This window comes from Colletotrichum navitas (assembly GCF_030913465.1).
Source record: "Colletotrichum navitas strain CBS 125086 chromosome Unknown LY79scaffold_66, whole genome shotgun sequence".
Classification (NCBI taxonomy): domain Eukaryota; kingdom Fungi; phylum Ascomycota; class Sordariomycetes; order Glomerellales; family Glomerellaceae; genus Colletotrichum; species Colletotrichum navitas.
This window is the reverse complement of record NW_026850612.1, coordinates 65951-87319: the sequence shown is the minus strand read 5'-3', so window position 1 is coordinate 87319 and position 21369 is coordinate 65951. Positions and strand designations below refer to the sequence as shown.

At 55.7% G+C, this 21369-nt stretch overlaps 7 protein-coding genes across 7 annotated transcripts; 1 reads left to right on the top strand and 6 right to left on the bottom strand.

Moving 5' to 3' along the window:
- Nucleotides 1-292: 292 nt before the first annotated feature.
- On the bottom strand, nt 293-2134 carry LY79DRAFT_342613 (RTA1 like protein). The gene is made up of 3 exons (XM_060552576.1): nt 1484-2134; nt 731-1141; nt 293-654 (listed from the first exon to the last, which is right to left on the bottom strand). Exons 1-3 carry the CDS (start codon nt 1852-1854, stop codon nt 510-512), a joined length of 927 nt encoding a protein of 308 aa, XP_060410573.1. The 5' UTR covers nt 1855-2134; the 3' UTR covers nt 293-509.
- Nucleotides 2135-5217: 3083 nt separating this feature from the next.
- Nucleotides 5218-6068, bottom strand: LY79DRAFT_342580 (uncharacterized protein). The gene is made up of 2 exons (XM_060552575.1): nt 5439-6068; nt 5218-5345 (listed from the first exon to the last, which is right to left on the bottom strand). The coding sequence occupies exons 1-2, from the start codon at nt 5869-5871 to the stop codon at nt 5275-5277; spliced, it is 504 nt and encodes a 167-aa protein (XP_060410572.1). The 5' UTR covers nt 5872-6068; the 3' UTR covers nt 5218-5274.
- Nucleotides 6069-6800: 732 nt separating this feature from the next.
- Nucleotides 6801-7998, bottom strand: LY79DRAFT_564173 (uncharacterized protein). The gene has a single exon (XM_060558622.1). The coding sequence runs from the start codon at nt 7549-7551 to the stop codon at nt 6886-6888; it is 666 nt and encodes a 221-aa protein (XP_060410571.1). The 5' UTR covers nt 7552-7998; the 3' UTR covers nt 6801-6885.
- Nucleotides 7999-11431: 3433 nt separating this feature from the next.
- LY79DRAFT_652111 (uncharacterized protein) lies at nt 11432-13391 on the bottom strand. Its single transcript, XM_060562571.1, is given in 9 exon segments — nt 11432-11891; nt 11989-12059; nt 12076-12100; nt 12125-12355; nt 12374-12416; nt 12461-12671; nt 12739-13059; nt 13080-13121; nt 13134-13391. 9 exon segments carry the CDS (start codon nt 13254-13256, stop codon nt 11693-11695), a joined length of 1266 nt encoding a protein of 421 aa, XP_060410570.1. The 5' UTR covers nt 13257-13391; the 3' UTR covers nt 11432-11692.
- Nucleotides 13392-13968: 577 nt separating this feature from the next.
- LY79DRAFT_342546 (exportin 1-like protein) lies at nt 13969-17582 on the bottom strand. Its single transcript, XM_060552574.1, has 3 exons — nt 17460-17582; nt 15677-17216; nt 13969-15627 (listed from the first exon to the last, which is right to left on the bottom strand). Exons 1-3 carry the CDS (start codon nt 17469-17471, stop codon nt 14108-14110), a joined length of 3072 nt encoding a protein of 1023 aa, XP_060410569.1. The 5' UTR covers nt 17472-17582; the 3' UTR covers nt 13969-14107.
- A 590-nt stretch (nt 17583-18172) lies between these two features.
- Nucleotides 18173-18757, top strand: LY79DRAFT_564163 (uncharacterized protein). Its single transcript, XM_060558621.1, has one exon. The coding sequence runs from the start codon at nt 18481-18483 to the stop codon at nt 18703-18705; it is 225 nt and encodes a 74-aa protein (XP_060410568.1). The 5' UTR covers nt 18173-18480; the 3' UTR covers nt 18706-18757.
- A 398-nt stretch (nt 18758-19155) lies between these two features.
- LY79DRAFT_672478 (uncharacterized protein) lies at nt 19156-21114 on the bottom strand (the record flags this gene model as incomplete). Its single annotated transcript, XM_060564067.1, has 3 exons — nt 19156-20264; nt 20314-20666; nt 20720-21114. 3 exons carry the CDS (start codon nt 21112-21114, stop codon nt 19156-19158), a joined length of 1857 nt encoding a protein of 618 aa, XP_060410567.1.
- Between the last annotated feature and the right edge of the window lie 255 nt (nt 21115-21369).

The window sequence follows — 21369 nt, the reverse complement described above, 5'->3', positions numbered from 1 at the left end:
TTCTATTGGGCTACAAGTATGAAACAGAAATTGTGTGTTTCCGGATCATGATCGTCCAAGCGAATATCTGCTAAAGGGGGCGTCACCTCCAGACGCCAGGAGTATGGACGAGTGCGATTCACCAGCTTCCAACCAAGCACCGTCGTCTCTGTATCAGGTTCCACTGACGATTTGGTAGAGGGAATACGAGGACAAGCACATGTTTGCTTCAGGTCTGGATATATTGTTCAGTCCTCGTTGAAGAAATGCGACTGCCAAACAGTCACGCAAAGCAAGATGCCAGCCAACTCATGCGACTTGACAGTACCATTGATTACTCTACTTCACGTATCGAAGCGCTGGGGGTATAACGCTAGATACCGCTTCTAATGCAATAATTGAAATAGGCCCCTAGGCAGTGGGACGGACACGCCTTGTAAGAATTCGAGAAACACGCAAGCACACCGCTCAGCAGCGAAACCAGGCTCCATGCAGTGCAAGCCGCACGGGAGCGAGAAACAGCGTCTCCATCACTTTTGCTCCATCTGCGTTGCACCGCTCTCGATGCCACTTTCGGCACTGGACCCCTTGCTCACGCCATCAGTGGCCTTTCTCCTGCCAAAGACCATTCCGGGGTGACCGATGCACAGCGCAAAAACAGCGCAGATGATGAGACTGGGAACATGAGGCCAGTTAACACGATATCTCAGTGAGAAAGAAAGCCGAAGGGGAGGGGGAGGGGTCCGCTTACACTCCCTCGAGGCCGATGAACAGGCCCTCGTTCGCGAGCTTCTCCGACTGCCTGTAGCCATCGCTGAGCTCGTCGACGCGGTAGGCGCAGCGCGCGAGGACCAGCATGACCGCCAGCGCGAGGAAGCCGAAGAAGAGCCTGTCGCGAAGCGTGAGCGGGCGGGCGGCGCCGGAGCGCGTGTAGCGGAACATGTAGTCGGCGAAGAGGGCGCAGAAGGCCACCAGCACGACGACCTGGAGCACCAGGCCGGCCATGGCGAGGTCGACGCCCACGTCGGAGCTGCCGGCCGAGGTCGTGCTCAGCGCGCCGCCGGCGGCCTGGAGGACGAGGCAGAAGATGTCGAAGGAGATGAAGAGCCAGTACATGACTTTGGTGGGGATGCGGGAGAGCTCCGGCGCGAAGGAGTCGATGCTGTTTGCCGCGAGGAAGGGGGCTTGAGTCAGCGGGGGGTTTTCGTCACGCTTCATTTTTCTTTTTTCTTGCAGGAAGGTTTCAACGATGCAAGATGATGACATGCTGTGGGGGGAAGGGATGCGAGCTTTTACATATATATATATATATATATTACAAGCCGCACAAGGGAGGAAGCGGAAGACCAAAAAAGCAGCGGTCGTGAAACAAAATGAGCGGCTTCACGTGAGAAAAGAAAAGAAAGCCAGCAAGGGAAAAGAAAAAAAAAGAAAGAAAAAAAGAGAGAGATAGAAAGAGAGAGGGAAAGGAGGGAGGCATGGAGGAAAATGGAGAAAGACTTACGCCCTGCCTATGGTCACGTATATGGCAGCGGTGTAAAATACCGGCCCGCAGGTGATGAAAATGATCTGGAGCATGAATCCGACGAACTGGAAGGGGTTGTAGTACATGATGATGCGGCCGATGTAGCCGACGATCTCGCAGAGGCAGCCGGCGATCATGAAGGCCATGAACCCCCGGGCGCGCCAGCGGATGCCGAGACCGATGTGGACGACGGCGGCGAGGGCGAAGAGGGCGAGGAAGAGGACGTTGACGGCGAGGTTCGGGCGGTACCGGTACAGGCTGTACTCGAGGGGGCAGAGGTCGAGGGTGCAGTTTGCCTTGGGGCCGAAGGTCACGAGGTTGGACGGCAGAGGGGGCGGAGGACCGGACATTGTGGGCGGAGGCGGAGCGCGTCTTGTCTTGGTTTCGTCGTCGTGCGGAAAGGAGAGGATGAGTTCCGACGAAGGGGGCAGAAGGCGGGCAAGGGGCGAAGTTGAAGAGGACGTTCCAGAAGAAATAGAGGGTGTTTTCTTATATGCCTTTTTTGAAAAAAAAAAAAAAAAAAAGGTATGCGTGCCGCAAGAGACGAGATGTCTCAAGAGAAGGACGTATGTTTGTCCGGAAGCTCGGGTCTTTGCTGTTTGTAACCGAAAAGCAAACTTTTTTACTCAAACTCGGAGCGTGGAAAGCGGCCTTCATATGTGTATATATATGTACATACGCGCCGAAAGGGAAGCATATCGACCCCCCGCGGGTCACACAAAAAAGGCTTCCACTCTAGCGTTGGCGTCCTGCCACGGTGGTCTGCCGACTAAGCCCAAAGAGGGTGGGGGAAAAGATGGGAAGCTGTCATCGCCGCCAAGCGACCAAGACAGCAGGAATGCTCGCATTCTCTTATGCTTTCCTCTTAGGGTTATCTTAGATTGAGGACAACTCCATGCAAGCTCGTGGCAACAAGGAATCCTACCTAGCTAGACGCAGGAAGGGATATGGGGCACGGAGTGTTGCGCCTGACTAGGACGTCAATCGCAGACGGGGGTTGGCGCGGGTGGGAAGGGGCTCTCGTGGAGGCGGTGGCTCATCATCCTTCTCGCACCCGCATTTGACAGGAAACGGTAGAAGCTCTCTTGGGAATGCCACGTTAGCGCGACTTGCCCCGCAAGGGCGAGCTGTCAGAGCGATTGGCGCAAGGTAGGAGAAGCAGACAGGATAGCAGAGATGACTCGTCTCTGCCCAGGTCAAAATCCGCCGCCGAGATTCACCGGGGGGGGAGGACTTGGGACCAGGTACCAGGCAGGCAGCCGCGTTCTTCACCCTCCGTCCGATAGGGCGGTTCGGGAGAGAAGGAGAAAGAATAAGACGAGATGCTCGACATCTGATAGGGCGGGTGGGGGAGAGTTGAGGGAAGAAGGATTCGATCGTCGGAGCCTGGCGTGGTTAGGGCGTCTTGGCTGCTAAGCGAGTGCGGGAGCGCAGCCCGGCTTTCTCAGTTCAGTCGGCGGTCGGTGGTGGAGAGAGGGAATAGGATGTGGCCCGTGCGTTCCGAATGCGAATCGGGACATGATGACACCGATGGCTAGCAACGGTTGGAATGATGGTGACAAATGCACCCCCCCCGGTTTTTTTCCCCAGGGGTGTTATCTACCTATGTTGACGGTGCCCGTCGGGCGACGATCCCGGGGGAAACCAAAGCCCGCAGAAGGAGTCGACGAGTCATCGACAGAATGTGGCCGCGGCCCTGGATGGCAGGATGACGACGATACTGAGATACGTCGCCAATGCGCCCGCAACCTTCTCTCTCTCCCTCTCCTATCATGATGGCCCTCTCGATGGTATCAGGTCTGGGCTTGGATCACGCGTCCGCTTGCGGAAGATGATCGGTGGGTCGGCATCGGCGTGAGCCCCGACCTACGAGCGCCGAACGCCAAATTCCATAAGCGTGGCTGAGTGAAAGGGGGGGGGGGGGGGGGAAGCCGATGCTCCTGGTCTTTTGGCCAAATATCGCACTTGTGCAACATCGGTCCAAGCAAATTGACCAAGGATGAAGCGTTGGAGTGACCTGGGCAATCGATCACCCAGACAACATTGGCCCAGCTATGGGCCCAAACTGGCGTCCGTGACTTGTTTTTGCAAAGGTCGGTAAATTTCAAACAAACTCCTTTGGTTTGGGGCCTCGAGCGTTTGCTGATGCAAGCTGCCTCAGCAGCTCCGGTCTTACGGTGTACAGGAGGCCGGTCACCGACTTGGTCCCGAAGTGGGGCCGTCCCTTGCCCGCGTCCCGTCACTCGCCCGTTGCGGTTGCCGCCGGGCCAACGTAGAGCAGGACCGCACCAGCGCCGGCGAGGGCTACAACGGACCGCTGTGACTTCTCCACCTCGACCAGAAAGATGCACGATCAAAGACGAAACCGCCGGCCAGGCCCACTCACCAAAAAGGCACCAATCTGTTGCGGCCTTGCCACCGTTAACTGAGTTTGTTGCCTCGAAGGCCTGTAAGGGCCCCATAATAACCCTTACGCCACGCGGACATGAGAGTTGAAACACGCTGGTGCGAACTGGACTGGTTCAATGAGGGCGTGGACGAACGCCAGAGGAACGGGTGTAACCAAACTCGCAAACGGGACGCAACGGGAAGCTGACCTTGCCAGCTGCCGGAGGCACCCGCGCAAACCAAGGTGCGTATCCAAGCTTTCCCAATCCCCTTCTCGTCAGGACAGACTGCTGCTATTTTTCCGACGCTCCCCTATTCGTAGGGCTGTTGCGACGCGATAGACGAGCGACGAGCCCGCTGGCGGAAGAGGTGCGCATCCCGGGGTGTGTGAATTGCCCGACTGCCATTGCGACGTGAGGCTATCTTTAGTCCGCCGTCCTATGTTGACTTGGAATGCACGGGCTGAGGGGGGTGCTGCCGCATGAGATGCAGCAGCCCTGCAGGATGGGGCGGCATGTATTTCAAACGCAACCCTTGTCAACCACCACTCGTCTCCTCCGGCTTTAATATAACATGCTGGGTACGTGCCAACTCGCCCGGTACGCAGAAGAAAGTCGGTGCCTGGGCTGCACCGCACTCGTGCTTACCATGCCGTTGAGAATTGTCATAGCAGGTCACATTCCTGCCCGTCTATACCACAGTCCTGCGCAGCGGGCGGCCCGAGTGTGTGCAACAAGATGATTGAATATACAAGGTGGCTCAGGGCAATCAGCCTGTTGTCAAACAGCCATGCCGATTTGCAATCACAGGTCCTCCCGAAGCGTGCGTGCTTCTGGGTGGCATGAGCACAGGGAGACGGATGCCAAACCTGGCCCGCATCCACGCACGTCCTGCCTCCCCGACTCGGCGCTCAAGCGACGACGACAGGAAGGGAGGGGTGTTTGACACTATGGCGAAACCGAGACTCTGTGCCAACGCCAATATCTTCAACCGTGAGAATAGGTTGAGCGAGTCGATGCCCGTGTTCTGGCACGAATAAAGGTATAAAGGAGGATTGGAGATGCCCCCTAGACACTGGAGCCAGCCGAAAACTTGGACTCGAATGTCGAGGCTTGATAGGGATTTCCGCTCGGAAAACAACAAAGCCGTCCTCTGGTGAGGCACGCATCGCGACCGCTTCCTTCCGTCGCCTCTCCAGCATGAACATGAGCAATAAGTAGCAAAGCGAAATAGATGAAACTCTCATTGACAGGTCCCAACACATATTTACGACGGCGTCTCCGACTGCCGGATCGGCGGGTCACGGCATTCAGGGCCCGTGACGTAGGCAACATCGAGAGGTGGGGCGAGCGCGTCGATCGCCAACAGCATACCGTATCCTCTCAGTAGATTCGTACACCGCACTGACCAGGGGCTACTATATAGGGGCTAGCGGGCTGGCAGAAACAGGGATCTAGAAGTGGCAAATGCAGGGGTTAGTCAACGTCAGCAGCAAGTTTGGTGGCAAGGGTTAGGGTTAGATGGGTGGGTGGCTAGGCTGGCTGACCGCCTTTCAAAATAGGCCTAGTGGGTGGTATGTGCGCTGTACGAATCTGCTGAGGGGATACGGCATCCCCTTCCCCCCCCTGACCCTTCACGCACACCGCCATGCTGTCCGCGATAAGATGCTCAACTCTAGCCGTGAGCCGAATGGCATCGGAACCAGCCGAGCGGTCGCTCGTCGTCCGTTCCGTTAATGACCCTCCAGCCTTTTGCCCGTCTCCGGATTTCCAAATTTGGGATGCGCAGAGGAATGCATGTATGGGCTGGGAACAGGTGCACACGCCAAAGCCAGAGTCTCGAGATCCCCGCCCGAAATGAAAGGTGGGAAAGGTGAGTCGTGAGTTACTAGAAAGCCTTGTGGTCCCGTTGACGTGTCCTGGTGGAGGGTCATCCCGACGTACTCGATCCGATGCGTTTGTGCGTGGTCGTTTGCACATGATGAAAAGAGGACATTGAGCTTATGCAGAGGTCCATCGAAAAGGTCGGTGATGCCGTTCATCCCATAAGGCGGGGGACGAAACGTTTCGTCCATATTGAAGCGATGTCCCCTCGACCAATCATGTGTCGAGGCTCGTCCTGATCGCAATCTCCTTGAAGGTCCCCCCCCCCTAGGTAGATCCTGGTAGCTGTACCCGCACATCTCTATCTCTTTCTCCTCTCAGTGTGCGCGGACGCCCACGCCAAGGCGCTAGAACTGGGATGGCAGGATATCTTGGCCAGACGATCTTCAGGCCGGCATGCTCATCCGAACCCATTGGACGGTGCTTATTTCATCCTGATTGTTTGTTTCATCGGTCGGTTGGGAAATGACCTCGGGGTGTTGTCCGGGGCGATGATCAATGCTACTACTACTAACCCCCCAAAGAGTCGAAGATTAGCAAGTCCGGGGGGACCCGTCCTTTATCTCTCCACACTTCTCGGGAAACACTGTTTGTCGGCCTTTTCGGTGTTGGCTGGCGGCAGGTCACAATGGATGTCACACGGATCTAGAGTTCACCAAACACTTCGTTAATGCCAGGTCATCAGGCCCTGGAAAGCTAACCCCTCGCGCCCAATATCCTCGGTCGCGAGGGGGGCTGCTCCAGATGCCCAGACATCCCGCAAATACAATTAGAAGATTAAGTACAATTGGTATTTGCCATTGCGTTAAGATAGATGTACAAAGAGAAGCGCTCTTTCTACATTTCCACTTGACTCCCAAGCAAGAAACCCGCTAGATTCATCGTAAAACTGCCATATCCTCTGGTTGGCCTTCAAAAACGTTGTCCGGGAGAAAAGATTTATGCGAAGGCGAAAGCGGCGACACCAGCGACGGCGGCCAGGATGGCAGAGCCGGTCAGGCCGGAGGCACCGGCAGTGACGGGGACAGAGGGAGTAGGAACAGCAGCGCTGGAAGAAAGTTAGTCATCTGGGTTCTCGGTCTCGACACTTCAATATGGATCGGACGGTACTCACGTTCCGTTGCCACCGGTGGGAACACCAGGGATAGAGGCAGAGGGCGCGCTGGGGGTGGGGCAAGGGATCTGGACGGTCTCGTAGATGACGGTGGGGATGACGGTGGTGATGCTGGTAGAGATGGTGTTGACGGAGTATCCGGTGCACTCGGAGGCGGCGCTGGTGACCAGGGTGGCGGGCTTGGAGACGGAGGGAGCAACGCCGCCAGTGGTAACGGGGACGGGCATGACGCCAGTCGCGGTGGTAGGGATGGGGACAACGGGGACGGTGCCGTTGCCGCCGACGGGGGGAGGGACGACGCCGGTCTCGGTGGGCTTGGCGCCGGTCTCGGTGGCGGTGACGGGGCAGATGGTGGTGCCAATGGCCTCGGTGGCGGTGACGACAACGGTCGAGTGGGCCGGGCAGTTGGTGACCGTGGGAGCGCACGAGGTGATGGTCTGGACCTTGGTGGTGTAGATGGTGGAAGTGGTCCAGGGCTCGACGCTAGACGAGACGACGGTGCTGCGGGCGGGGCAGTTGGTGACCTCAGGGGCACACGACGTGACAGTGAAGTACTTGGTAGAGAAGACGGTAGAGTAGACGTCAGCGTCCTGGGCCATAACGTCAGCGTCCTGGGCCATGACGGCACCAGCGACAGCAAGGGCGGCAGCAGCGTAACGCATCTTGAAGGTGTTTGAAAAAGGGGGGGAGTTGGAAGGGTTGAGCGTGAGTTGGTTGATTAAGAGAATGTGTTGTGAAAGAGTGGACGACCGAAGTCAAAGTTGAGTCAAAAGCTGATGCTTGAGATTGGTGAGGCTTGTTTGGCTGGAGAAGGAAGAAAAGAAGAGGAGCGAAGCAAAAGGGGAGGGCGGCACATATTAATAGCCATGTTGGACAAGTACGAGAGTCCTGGATCCAAACAAACAGCGCCGTCTCCCGGCGGCGACATGGCCAACCGGAAGAGTCAGCCAGTCTGTCTACCAGCGAGCCTCCTCCCGTCTCCTCCACCGCCGTCTCCATCCCCGCCAGCAGCAGTGGGAATGGGACGAGTGAGTGACATGGATCGAAGAGGAAGCATGGGAAATTGCAACGTCTGCTACCCATCCAGCCCCATGAACGCTAATCCAGGGGTTCAGTGGAGGCCGCTGGACGGCACCAAAAAAGGACTCTTGGGCGTATTTGGCCCCGCAAAGGCCAGGCCGGGCAGGGTACCCTTGCCTTTGCCCCGGCCATCTGGCTGCTGTAGCCTGTGGGTTGGATCCCATTCTGCATGCACTAGAGCGCCATGACATTAGTGTAGGAAACGACGTTGCCACTCTATTTGCTGGGCTATGCCTCGGGGGTTGCGGTGTAGCCTAAGTAGTGTACGTATATGCGGATGTAGTGAAGGGGGGGGGGGGGGGGGGAGACGAGAAGCGAGCGCTTATTGGGGGTGCAAGAAACTCGATAAAATAAGGCGCCGTTGCTTAGTAGTCGCTGCTGATTTGTGCAGCGGCTGCGTTCGGCTTCATTGCATCTCTGGAGCGCCTCCTCTTTTTCAACACCCTCCCCCTCGGTTGGTGGGTGTAATCAACGAATCGAGCACGAACTGGCGCGCATTTGAGCTGCCACTTGCACTAACGAGAAGATGTACCGATACACCCCGCTCGCGCGTGCTGGATTAGAGTCTGCTGACGCTAATGGCGGGTGATTCAACGTAGTATATGACGGGCGGCTATTGACCTGTCCAGCTGGACATATTTGCAAATAATCATGGGCCATTGTGCACCGCCAACAATAGCAAAGACTGGCTGTCGGTAGCCGGGATCGACAATCTCGGGTCTGCCAGTCTGACCGGTTTGGCGAAATCGTTGTGTTCCCTCTGATCCTGGATGGAGGGAAGGATGGGTGGGAAGTGAACCAAGTGCGCAAGGTTGTCGGGTGCGAGTCAATCAACCAAGGAGCAAAGAAGGAGGTTTGAAGGCGAGTATAGAAGAAAAAGTGGCGCATTTGATGGGTTGTCTGATTGGGTAAGTGGATGTGGGTGGTTCGGTAAGACTCTGTACGCGGTACAGACGGTAGGGGTGTAGGACTGCGCAAGCCGGAGCCCGTGCTGCCGTACTAGGTACTTGGGTGGTTGATGGGGATGGTCTCGCAGATCCAGGGCGTCGTTATTTCGCTCATTCTCCTATCCGTCCAGGGCGAGACTGCACGGATGCGTCGAGATTGGATGTGGTTGAGAGTAGGTTTTGCCTGAGGAGTGCGGGAGAAGGCAGCCACGTTGTTGATGAGGCAAGGGGGACAATGCTGGAGGTAAAGCGAGACAATCCGATATGCTAGCTGTGTCGCGATGGTGTAGAGAGCAAGATAGATAGATACCTACACCAGTCGAACAGATGAGCCAAGACAGAGTGAGAGTGGTAAAACGGCGGGAGCGCACGCATCGGAACGTGGAGGAGAAGGAAGATCATTGCATACTCCAAAAGGGTCCAATGCCCGTGGGAAGATGCAACGCAACGAGAGAAGAGCGAGAGAGAGACTTCGAGAGGGAGGGAAGCAAGATTGGACAGGGTTCTCCGCCAAAAGAGGAGAGAGAAAGAACTCGAGAAGACAAGAGACATGGGAGTAGTAGGTACGTACGGTACTCAGGGGGGAGATGGCCTTCGCTTGGCAAGCGCCTTATGAGATTGTCTGGCTAGGCCGCTAGCTGGTCCTGTCCTCTGTCTGCCCTGTTGCCCCCTTCCTGCCCCCGCTCTTTTGCCGACCAGTCGCACAAGGGAAAGAGGGACTTGCACAAATCAAACACAACATTGGAAGGCACAACCGTTTCGGATTCTCGAACTACTGCAGGAACAGCGGACGTGACGTGGGGTGGACTCACTCTTTGTTTCCCAAAACATCGATCGACGCGGCCATGCGCTGCAGGGAAGGGAAGGAAAGGAGGAAAGGAAAAGGAAGGAAAGAAAGAATGGGAGAAAGGCAGTACGTACATACAGCTACGTACCGTTGCGATACGTTCCGCCATGTCACCCTCGCCACCGGAAAGCGCAAGCTGCCTTTTACCCAACTTCCCCTTTTCACTCTTACCGTCAATCATTTACCACATCACGAAGTGTGCGTGCTAAGGTAGGTAATAGCCCATGGCGACTTAATTTCCCATCAGTGGTTGTCATTCATGAGAGGGCCACTTTGCTAGTGTCCATCAATGGACCCTACGGCAAATCGTCCCCAGTTTTCTTGGCGAAAAGACGACAACCCCCGGACCACCATCATCACCATCATCACCATCACCGTCCATCACCACCACCCAGACCAACATGACCCGACTTGGCAACCGCGGAGCACCGCACACTGACCACCACCACTCGAGATGCCCGTCCTACCTCTCCGTAGTGTACATCATTGTATGGAACCGTGGGAGTCGGTACGCCGAAGCGGAGAGCACATGGTAATATCAGGCAGGGTTTGATTGTCATTGGTAGAATTGGGCTGCCTCCTTCCCCCTTCCCTTTCGTCCTATCAGTCCAGTCCCACGATGGATACTCAGCGAAAATCCTCCGAGCCGTCGTCCGACGTTGCGAGATCAGCGTTATCAACACGTCAGAAACACGGACCAGAACCAGTATACTTTCAAGCTCAAAAACCAATCTCAATCTCCAGTCCGTCGCCTTTAGACCGCACCGGCGCTTCTCTACGCCGCTGGAACCGGCTTAGCCCCGCCTCCTTTGCTGCTTCCCCGCGGGAATGGCATCCAAGACACTACTCTAGTTGCCGCCACACTAAACACGACCGGACCCAATGGCTTGTCGACAGTGCCCAATTCCACCAGATTGTGTGCTCGGCACACCCATGTCGATTTTCATCAACGGCTTCTCAGCAGTCCCCATACGATAGGCAAGCCAGGCCTGCGGCTCCAGCGATGTGCGGCATTACGCGTTTCATCTTTGTGGATGCACAATATCGTCTTCAGCTCCCTCAATGGCACTATTATAACGGCTATGACCCTTATGACGTCCCATATGCACTACCATTGACCGCACTCGCCGACGACCGGCATGCCCTGTACTTCGTCGGCTGAATAATATGGCGTGCACGTCGACGGCTACTTTCCGCCAACGAGCCATCAGAGCCCTGCCGATAAGGTCTGTGTGACAGGAGTCGTGGAGTGGGCAATGATAACCTTATTCCGCCGCGATTCAAACTGGTCAACGCCGACGACCACACCATCTCGTTTTTGTCCACCGCCTGATCAGATCGCCGCAATTTGGTGAACACGACCATTTCAACCGCACTGCCACCACCCACCGGGCCAGACCTTGTTCTCCCACCATCTGACCGACAAATAGACCAGCACCAGAACCACTATTGTCTCTCTAAGAATGGAAGCAATTTCCAGAGAAGCGTTGTGGTCTCGGCAAGCTCTGGTCAACCGAAAATGCTTCGTCGTTAGTTAACCTTCGTTTGGCGCAGAGAAGCTTTTGCCCCTTGTTGGCTTGCCGGTGGAAGGCGACTGCGGTGTTTGGCAAACCCTCGGCCCGCGATGCTAGGCTTGTCACTCTGAAGTACCAATTCCTGCTGATTCCCCAAGACTTGCCAGTGCTCGGCTCCAAGCAACACCTTCAATAACGCGCGGACTGGGCTCTGCCAAGTTTAGTGAACAAAGCAGCCGACCCAGTTCTGGACGCCACATCAGCTTGTAGATCACGCAGTCTACTTCCCCATATTCTTCGTCTATCATCATTCCCGTCGCCCAGCGAAACGACTGCCCCACCTCGAAATCGAGATGGCTTGTGTCTCTGCTATTTTGAGATGTTGGGTTCTCCATCTCTTCCAGGGAAGTGGAACCTAAGGGTCCGATTCTTCTGCAGGCAGCCCTTTGTCGGGGTGGACTTTGCCAGCCGACCTCGGATTGCCCATCGACAGAAGCAACACACATCCAACATACATCATTCCCTGATGTTGCGTACGTACACTTGTTGCTACCCACGTTGACCCCTTGACTACAAAGTCGTAGGCGACTTGGGTATGTCGAACAGCACGTGTTCTGCGGATACACAAGTTTCAGGTTCGGTGTCTCGCAAGCGTATTCAGTAGAACGAGGCCTACAATACCAATGGATTGCCACGTGCAGGCGCATATACTCGTGGCCAACGGGCGCTCCCTTGGCCTTTACGAACCCGTACAACCGTCCATTGCTCTCAGCTAACTTGGGCTGTCTACGCAGCCACATCCTTCAACAGGTTATCCGCCGACCTCTGGTGAGAACGATCCAACTACTCCTCGTTGCGGCCCATCTGTCGGGTCTGTGTCCCCGCCAGCGCAGTTCTAAGGCCAAAGTTCTGCTCATCAAACCAAGACTTGATACAGGTCCTGAAGCGGATATTGAATATGTCTCTTGGCAATCTCGGTCCTATGCAGGCAGGCCGTCCGATACCGACACCCTCGAGTCTGGCCTGTCCAATGTCGAACATGGCACTGACTGAGCGAACACCGCCTGTGACAAAGGTTCTAGTCTTGCTTAGTTACGGCGCAATCTTCTCCGCGAACTCGAGGAAGACCGCCTCGTGGGCTTTTGTACTTCCACTGCGGTGATGCCATGCCATCTGATCGTACATGCCCCGCCGAGCTCGAAGAAGTTAAATTTGTGCTGCTTGAGCAGCTGGCAAAGCCCAGCAGTCTCGATCGTGAAACCAGACTCCTGTGACTCGACGCTGTTGGTCTTGACGCTCATTACGAACTCAGACCCCATCTGCATGCGGATGTCGTCGGCGATATCGGTGACAAACAGCGCCCGATTCTGCAAGGAGGCGCCGTATGCGTCGGTCTTATTTTTTCGACATCTGCGACGAGAACTGCGCCATGAGCTAGCCATGCGTGCTATGGAGCTGGACACGGACGAAGCAGGCCTTTTCGAGGTGCACTGACGAGTACATCACACTATTATTCAGCTGATGGCACTCTGCCGTTGCCGTATGTCGCTTGTTGAATCTAATGTCCGCCAACCCCTTCACCAGCTGCACGTCAGAAGCCAAGACAGGGTTCTTCTTGATATCTATGGTGACCTGGCGTCCTGAACGGGTGACCTGGCCCAGAAATAACGAGCTGCCGGCCTTGCCCGCGGCTGATACGAGGCGCCACGCCTCGAAGCGCCCGTCGCTTTCGACGGGCTCGTTTGTGAGGGAAATGACGGGGTTTCCAACGGCCTCAAGGTGCTCCGATCGATAAGGGTGACCGGCTCGGGATGAATGTCGTACTTGGTAACGTCTGAGGCATTCTAGGTACAGACTCGTTCCGTTAGGGCGCTCTTCACAAGGCGGTTCCAGGCGACGGTTGGCGGGAAGGGGAAGCTGAGCGACTGGGCCGGAGGCGCTGGGTCGGCATCCTGGCGGCCGGGATAGCGAGTATGCATTCTGGAAGTGTGTAATACTTACAAAACCAGGATGATCAAATCTATTCGGCCGTAAGTCACTCGATCAAAAGTAGAGGGCAGCGTACAGGAGTTTGTCCACGACGCTGAATATGGGACTACTCGGTTTGAGGGCCAACAGTGGATATTCATATGCAGTCCGTTCCGTATCTGCTCTACTATGAAGGGTGCTCGTATTTTAGGAATGCCTGGCTATCCCATTCACAACTGCTGGTCAAGGACCTGGGCGTAGCTGCCCCCCAAGTGAAGAGCAACTTGCTGGAGAGGAAAATGGCTAACGGCACGCAGTGGGCATACCGCCCATACCTCAAGCTACCTGCCAGAGTCCACCGTGTTATAACGCCCATCGACCAAAAGCGGGGCGTGCTGGTCAGGGATTTTGAGATGCTTCTCGAGTTACCGGCTCTTTGGATGGCCCCGTGTTCCATGTCTATTGGAGGGGGGCATATGAGGTAGTCCGTGCAAGAGCCCAGAACAACTGGACGATGGCATCAAAACATGTGCGTCAATCAAGCAGAGAGGCCGGGTCCAAAGACACCCTATGCCCTCTGACATCTTGAAGACGGGCAAGATGGATGAACGTGATTCTTTTTTGTCATTTGTCCATTAATCTCTAATGCCTCCCTCAAACTCCAAGGCGATGCGGCCAGTGGATATGTAAACAAAGAAAAGTGGCCAAGATGAAGAGAGTTTCCGAGCATTTCCTTCTCCTCCCGCACCCATAAATCCTCCCCTTCCACTCCATCCATCATACGCCTATAATACCTCCTCCTCATCATCTTCTCACCACATGCCCTATCAAATTTCCATGCCTGACCCTTGCCACGTCCTCATCATCTACGGCTCTTCAGGAGCCCCTGCAGATAACTCGAGAACCCCTTCCTATCCACGGACGTCGACATGGATCGGAGGAAGTCGGACCCGTCGATGCCCAGGTGCGGGAACAGTGACGACTGCAGGTGTTGAATGAACATCTCTCCCGTCTTGGTATATATAGCCTGCTCGAGACCGGCGATCTCGTTGAGGACCTGCTTGCTCTGCGCGTCGTTGTGGGGCCTGAAGTTGGGGTCCTGGAAAACCTCCCAGCAGAGCGGGTGGAAGCGGTCGACCATGAAGCGGTCGAATCCGGGGATGGTCGGGTTCGGGGAGCCGCTGGGCGCCGAGGGGTTCTCCGCAATCTTTGCGCAGTCCGTGCCACCCCAGACGACGACCATGCGCGACAACACGCTGAAGGCCAGCCTGCTAGGTCCGATGTTCTCCGCAACCAGAGTTCTGCCGAGTGTGAGGACGGAGTTGACCAGTGACTCGAAGAAGCCCTGGTTGGCCTCGCTGATGAAGACCGACTGCAGGTCGTTGTTCAAGATAACCAACAAGAACGACAGGTACTCCCGGCGGAGTTCTCCGAGCTGGATCTCGTCATCGGTGCCGGTAACTGGCTCGGAGAGACCGGCAAAAATCCGCTGCAGCAAGGGGGTGAGCAGCATATTCAAGACATTGAAAATCTCGGCCTTGAAGCCAAACACGATCTGGTCAAGCAAACGTAAGAAAATTGCCATCTCGTCCTTTGAGGAGCTCTGGGAGAGGAATCCCTCGATCCACTGGGGGAGCTGGGGCAACACAGCGGATCCGAGAACGCCCAGCAACTTGGAGAAGGACGCGCGGCAAGCAGTGCGGATATCCGTAGAGCTGTTGAGCTCGCTGAGGGCGATCAGGATGGCTTCGGCGGCCCTTGAGAATTCGTCAGAAACAAGTTTGTCAGGAGGAGGGCGATTTTGGGCCGAGTTGCTTCCGGGCTGCCAGTCCGAGAACCCGTGAGCAAGGCGACCAAGGGCCAGGATGATGTGGTGTATTTGAAGAATGGCTTGGGCGTCGCCGGACTTTGCTTTTGGAAGGTGTGTTTCCATGTCACTGAACAACGGGTTCATCACCAGGCGAGCGTAGTAAGCCTGCTTGTCAGCAGGTGTGCTCCCAGTCGACGCAATGCAGCCAATTGCCTCGAAAAGGTAGAGTTGGCTGGTGAACAGGGCGTCGGCGGAGTGGTCGGATTCATCCGAAGACATGTCATCATCGCCGTTGTTTTCAGAGACCTCGGCCTTGATGGGAAGCAGGTCGCTAATGGACTGGATGACGGTCTCCGCAACGTTACCGACCTGGGCCCTAAGGAACTTGACGAACCTCTGGAAGAGATACCACGACCGCGTCTTGATACGGACGTGGTCGTGATGTACCAACCGCACAAAGTTCTCCAATACCTGGGGGATGTATTCTTGATGCGCATCAAACACTTGCCAGTACCGGACACAAATTTCCATGTACTGGAGCAAAATCGCAGGGTGCGGGAAGTTGGCAATTCCTACTTCGGGTCAGATTTCGTCGGGGATGTGAACAGAAACTGCACTCACCGGACTGGACCATCTTGGTCACCATGATGGTCAGCCGTTCTGTTGCTGTGCTCGAGGGTTGGCTCTTGGTACCCAGCCCGTGATTCGGCAGCGCAAGCTCGCCAAAGAGATACATCTCGTGAAGCGCCAGGTCGAGGTCTCTCCAATCCATCTGAGACCCTTGCTGGTCGAGAGTGCTGAAGGTCTGGGACACGAGATTGCTCAGGACCTCAATGTAAAGCTCCTGGTCCACGGCTGCCACGGTCTTTTGAAGAACCTGCAGTCGCTTGCGCAGTTCCTGGAACTCGGCCTCGTCCGTCTGCTCGTCCTCGTCTCCCCAGCTCGACGTCTCGTCATAACGCATCTTCATTATAATGGCGTTGAGGATGGGCGGAAGCATCTCCTTGTAGGAAGCAGGAAGGTTGGTGCCGACCTTGCGCAGCAATGTAAGGAGGTCGGTCAGCGAAGGGATGACAGTGGAGCAGACTTCGTCGTACTCGTCAGAGAAGAATCGAAGGAGGAACGGAAGGAAGTCTTGAAGATGTTGCTCAGACTTGGCTCGAGTATCGTCGCCGGCTTGTCCATCCTCAAGGGCCCGCACGATGTCAGCCATGACAGTATTGACGAGCTTCGCGACGGCCTCGGCGAGGTCGCAGTCGTATTGAGGAGTGGACTTGAGCTCGCTCAGGGGGGCGCTGGCGATGAGCTGGGCTACGATATCGCGCAGGTTGAGGAAAGAAATCAACTCCATCTTCTCGGGGCCTCTCATCTTCTTGCCAACAATCTCATTAAGGGTGTCGATAGCGGCATCCCTGACTTTGTCCTCTCTGCCAGAGTTGTTTGTCCGTCCGATAACGGGAAGCAGGAGGTTGAGCATTTCCTGGTTCACAATCAAGGAGATATCCATCCAGCTGATCCACTTGCCAATGACCTTGAGGATCATCTCAACGATCATGTCGTTCTGGCCCGAGTATTGCGCCAGCAGGTCTTTCCAGGACTGGGCAACCTTCTGGACATCGCGCGCGCGCAGCTGATCCTTCAGGTCGGTGTTGCGCTTTGCATCACTGCTGTTGCGCGTCAACAGCATGTCGGCAATCTCGTCGTGGATGGAGCCAATGATTCGCAGGTAAAGAACGACGCCGGCTGTGTTGTTGGGGCTGCTCGCAATGGCGAGGAAGTCGTCGATGAAGGTGTCCCAGCCATCATTGTAGAGGAAGACGAAAAGGTAGGTCAGTGTCTGCGACAGCTTGTTCTGCAGATGGGACGGATCCAACTGTTCTTGCATGTTCCGGCCGTATATGTTGCGGACGTACTCGAGGAGGCTGTCCTTTAGCCACGCGAGACTGCCGCGATCTAGGCCCTGGGTATGAATCGCATAGTTGACGACTTCTAAGCAGAAGAGGCGGACGACTTCGGAAGGTCTCTCGGGTCTGGTGAAGAGGCCGGTGCAGGCCTGCCAACCCCGGGGGTCGACTCGCAGCTGGTTCAGATAATCGAAGGCTTGTTGCTTTAGGTTATCATCGCTGTTGACGTTGAAAGCGGCCTCGACGGCATTCTCGATCTATGTGGGCATAGCATTAGCTCCCGTTGCGGCACAACAATGCTTGTTCTATTCCATCATCCGTTCCAGGCCTCGTTGGCTAGATGGGCATCGATCGGGCGAAGCTCGCCGTAGTCGACCCATGCGGGCGGCGGGCGGCGTGATGGGTGACGATCGAGGGCGGGATGGCGGGGCAAAGGCCTGACGGTTTTGTGCAGGCCAAGCAGCACCACGCGGTAAACGGTACATGTGCTGCAAACGTACCTGAGCGTCCATATTCAAGACGGTTTGGCCCAGAGCGAGAGAGCGAGGAAGACGGAGAAAAAAGAATAGAGGAACTTTTCAATATGGAAGAGAAGGAGAAGAGGGGAGAAAAAAAAAGCGGCTAGTTTTTCGGTGTCGAAATGCTGCTATAATCCTGGCAGCTCTCCAAGCTGTGCATTCAGCATTCTTACTTGACGTAAAAGCGGCGATGTAGTCACTACTGAAGACTCATGGCCTAGTTCGGTACGATAAGGTAAAACAGGTAGACAGCCACAGGCGCGGTGGGATCGGTCGGGTTGAGTTGGGAGCTTGTGACACGGGAGGGGTACTTTGGTCGGAGACGAGAGAGAGAGTCAAGGTCGAGGTCAAGATCGAGATCGAAAGCAAGAGAGGCGTGGTACCAATTATTCCGAAGCGACCCTTGGGCAGGTTGGGTACTCGAAAATGGCGGTCGGAGAGTGCGCAGAAGAGGGAGAAAGGCAAGTGGTGTGCAAGGCTGAGGGGATATCGCAGCAATAGAACAAGACTCGGCGGCGGTGGTGGTGGTGGTGGTGGCAGGTGGTGTCAGTCGTTCGTAGTCATTCTGTTGTTGCCTTTGTGTGTGTGTGTGTGTGTGGTTTTTTTTTTTTTTCTGCTCTTCTCCATTCACAATCCCAAAAGTCGGTGCAAGAGTCTCGTGCACAAGTGGGGTCAACTGGTCTGTGAGTCTGTGAGGACAGCATGCTTGCCTGTCTAACCACTGTCGGGTTGTCCAATGTTGTATTCTACCTACTGAAGACCGGAAGCTAATTTCAATGAGGGGCTCAGGCATAATCACTCTCCCCCTCGCAGACACCAAGACCAGTACAGCACAGCACAGCACAGCGTAGCAAGGGCGGGGTTCCTGGCTTGGTGTTCCCCTCTACTTCTTACCAGGCCAATTATCGGCCAAGTCGTCCCTTGTTTTCCGTCATGGCATCAACATAAAAAATGAGCGGATATTCGCCTTGCCTTCTGGACCTTTCCATAGCCCACACACGAAATGCCATCCATGACACAAAGTACCCCTCGACAGCCTCCGCCAGCGCGCGCTGAAATGCTTTTTGGTGACATGGTGCTGCCCGGAATCCCCACCCCTCATTTTGTCCATTCCGGCCGTGTGCGTCCCCCTTACTTGGGTGATCCAGGTCAGCCCTATCAATCTACTTTGCCAACCCCGGCTCTTTGCTGTGTTTTGTCATTGCCGATTGATGACCGAGAAACCTAATGTAACTACAAAGTGTTGCATTGTTTCTCAAAAAACCGAAGCCTGGCTCGTTGTTGAATGGAGCCGGCCTCGAACACAGTCGCCAAGTCCGATTTGATTCGCAAGCCACATGGCGTATAAGTTCAACCCAGACACTGCAATCGCTGTCGTTCATTTAAATCAGGTGGGGGGGGGGGGGGACACTCGCCCGGGCTGACACTCGCCCGGGCTGACACTCGCCCGGGCTGACACTCGCCCGGGCTTCATCATACCCCACTGTCGTGTACAGGAAACCAGCTCAAACATTCTCCAGAAACCAGTTATCCAACGCCTACAAATCTAATGACAAATGGACAAAAGCTTGAGAGTGAGATAAAGCCCGTCCAAGGAGTGCCGCGCCCGACAAATCCCCCACCATATATGGTGCTGTTTACAAGAAGCAAATATCTCGAGCCTGGAGGAAGCAAACACTCAGCAGACGCGGACTCCGCAAACCTCGACCCCTTTGCCCTCAATGTAGGGTCGGCGATCAAAGTACTTGGCCATGAGCTCCTTGACGAATTCGGCATCATGCGCATCCCAGACATCAAGGCCCATGCTCTCGAGTGTATCGCTGCCAACTCGTACGGTGCTGCGCTCAGGCTCACTTTCGGACCGGAGAGGAACATAATTCGAGTCCTGCCCCCCCTCGTCGTCGTCGTCTTCGTAACGATCGCTCGAACGCTCCACAAGATCCCCCATCGCCGTCAGCATTTGCGCCGTTAATCGATGAAAGTATGCAATGATAGCAAGCTCCGTTCTTGCTTCATCGTCATCTGGTCCTACAGCCGGCCGGGATGTGATAGACCCGATCGAGTCGGCCATGCCGCTCGGTGCCGAGGAACGTGATTTCGGGGGCTTCGACATGCTCGGCGTATGGGGCGTCAACCCCAGATCTGCCAGCAACGCCGCATCGTGGGCCGCCTCCTCCTGCTCCTCGCTGCGAGCCTGCTCACCGGCGCTTGCCCACCACATGAACCCGTTGTATGCCAGCGCTGTCCAGCTCGGCGGCTCGACAATCTTGTCCAAGGTCTCGCCATTCTCGAGTCTCGGGGTAGGAGAGACGCCAGTCGTAAGCTTGAGACCTGTCGATGTGTCCGGTCGTGGGCTTTCCGCTGCCATTGGCTTTGGCGTGGTTGCTGTCAGCCTGACAAGACCAGACTTGAGTGCACGAAACCGTCTCAAATCCCGTTGTGTTGCTTTGACAGGCACGCCGCGGGGGCATTCAACCGTGGGCCAAACCTTTTCCTTGGCGTTCGGCGCATAGGGAGGGGGCATGGTTATAAGCATATCCCAGAGGGTGTCTTTCATGGCAAGAATGCTGTCGGTTGTGCAGGCGATCCAGCCAGAACCTGACTCATCTGCGAAGTGGTCGTTGCCGCCGGCCTTCCGCCGTTTCGAAGCCTCAAAGTCCTCCATTAAGAAAGGGATGTCGTGAACACCAATAGTGAAAAGGGGCCTCAAGCGTTGCGAGGATGACGTTGGAGCCAGTAGCTCCGTTACCGTGTGGGGAATATTTGAGAGAACGGAGATGTTGTATACTGCACCAATGTCAGTACAGGCCGCCGTCATCATGTCAGTTGCACGCACCAAAATTGCAGATTTCACGCACCGGCGCGTGGCATGAGATCAATATGCGCTTTCGCAGCAAGGCAGCCCTGTGAATGGGGAAAATGAGCGGTCCAAAGGTATCCAGGAGTGTCGTCAAGCTCCAGGCCGGATGGTAAGGGGAGAGCCGGTGGCCATACGGCAGCAATGAAGCGCCGTCTGATGCAGAGCGGTTCCGGCTGTGATGTGCCGTTCTGGGCTGGGCAGCTTGGGCGCTGAAACTGATGGATGGGGAATCCATCGCCGGCCGTTCCTGCTCAGCCCCTCCCTTGGCCTTGTTCTTCTCCCAGTATTCATCAAGAAGACCAGTATTCTTGCGGTTCTCGGCAAGTTTCCTGGAAATATGATCAAAACGTGCAATGGTCACTCTGTGGCAATATTCACTTACGATGCAATGCCCTTCAAGCCCTCGGCATGCCGCCATGCCCGGCCTAGGCGGCCATAGCTGAGGGGAACCAAAACGCCGACGGCAATCATGCGCGCGTGACGCGCCTCCTCTTCATCACATGGCGTGTTGATGAAGGCACTCAATCCAGCATGTTCCCCGTCATGAACAAAGTATATCAAGTCGTCGGGAACGGTGTGAAGGCCCGATGGCAGACTCTTGTACTCAACAAGACCCTCAAGCTCGATCCCGGGTACAGCCTGCTTCCAGACAATCGTGTATCCAGCCTTGACGTCGAAGTCGATAAGAAAAAGAGCAGCTATGGGAGGCAGTTCGGGCTGGGCATTGGCAGCCGGCAAGCGGACCGAGAGGGGGGGTTGTGCCCGGCGGGAGGGCATGGTCGGAATCTTAGCGACTCGAGGTCATCCTACAGCAGCGGGGAGATGCGCCGACAACAAGCAGAGCAAAGATTTGTAGAGGCAGACTTTACTTTGCAACGAAAGAGTTGATTTCGGCGACAGAGGATATTTCAAAGGACGAATTCGAGGTGATTGGTAATGCGCTCGACGATTGTCGTGCGGTCAAGTTTGCGAAGCTCCTCGCCGTCGGGCAACAGTTACCGACGCCGAGCCCAGACCCCAGGCCGGACGCGC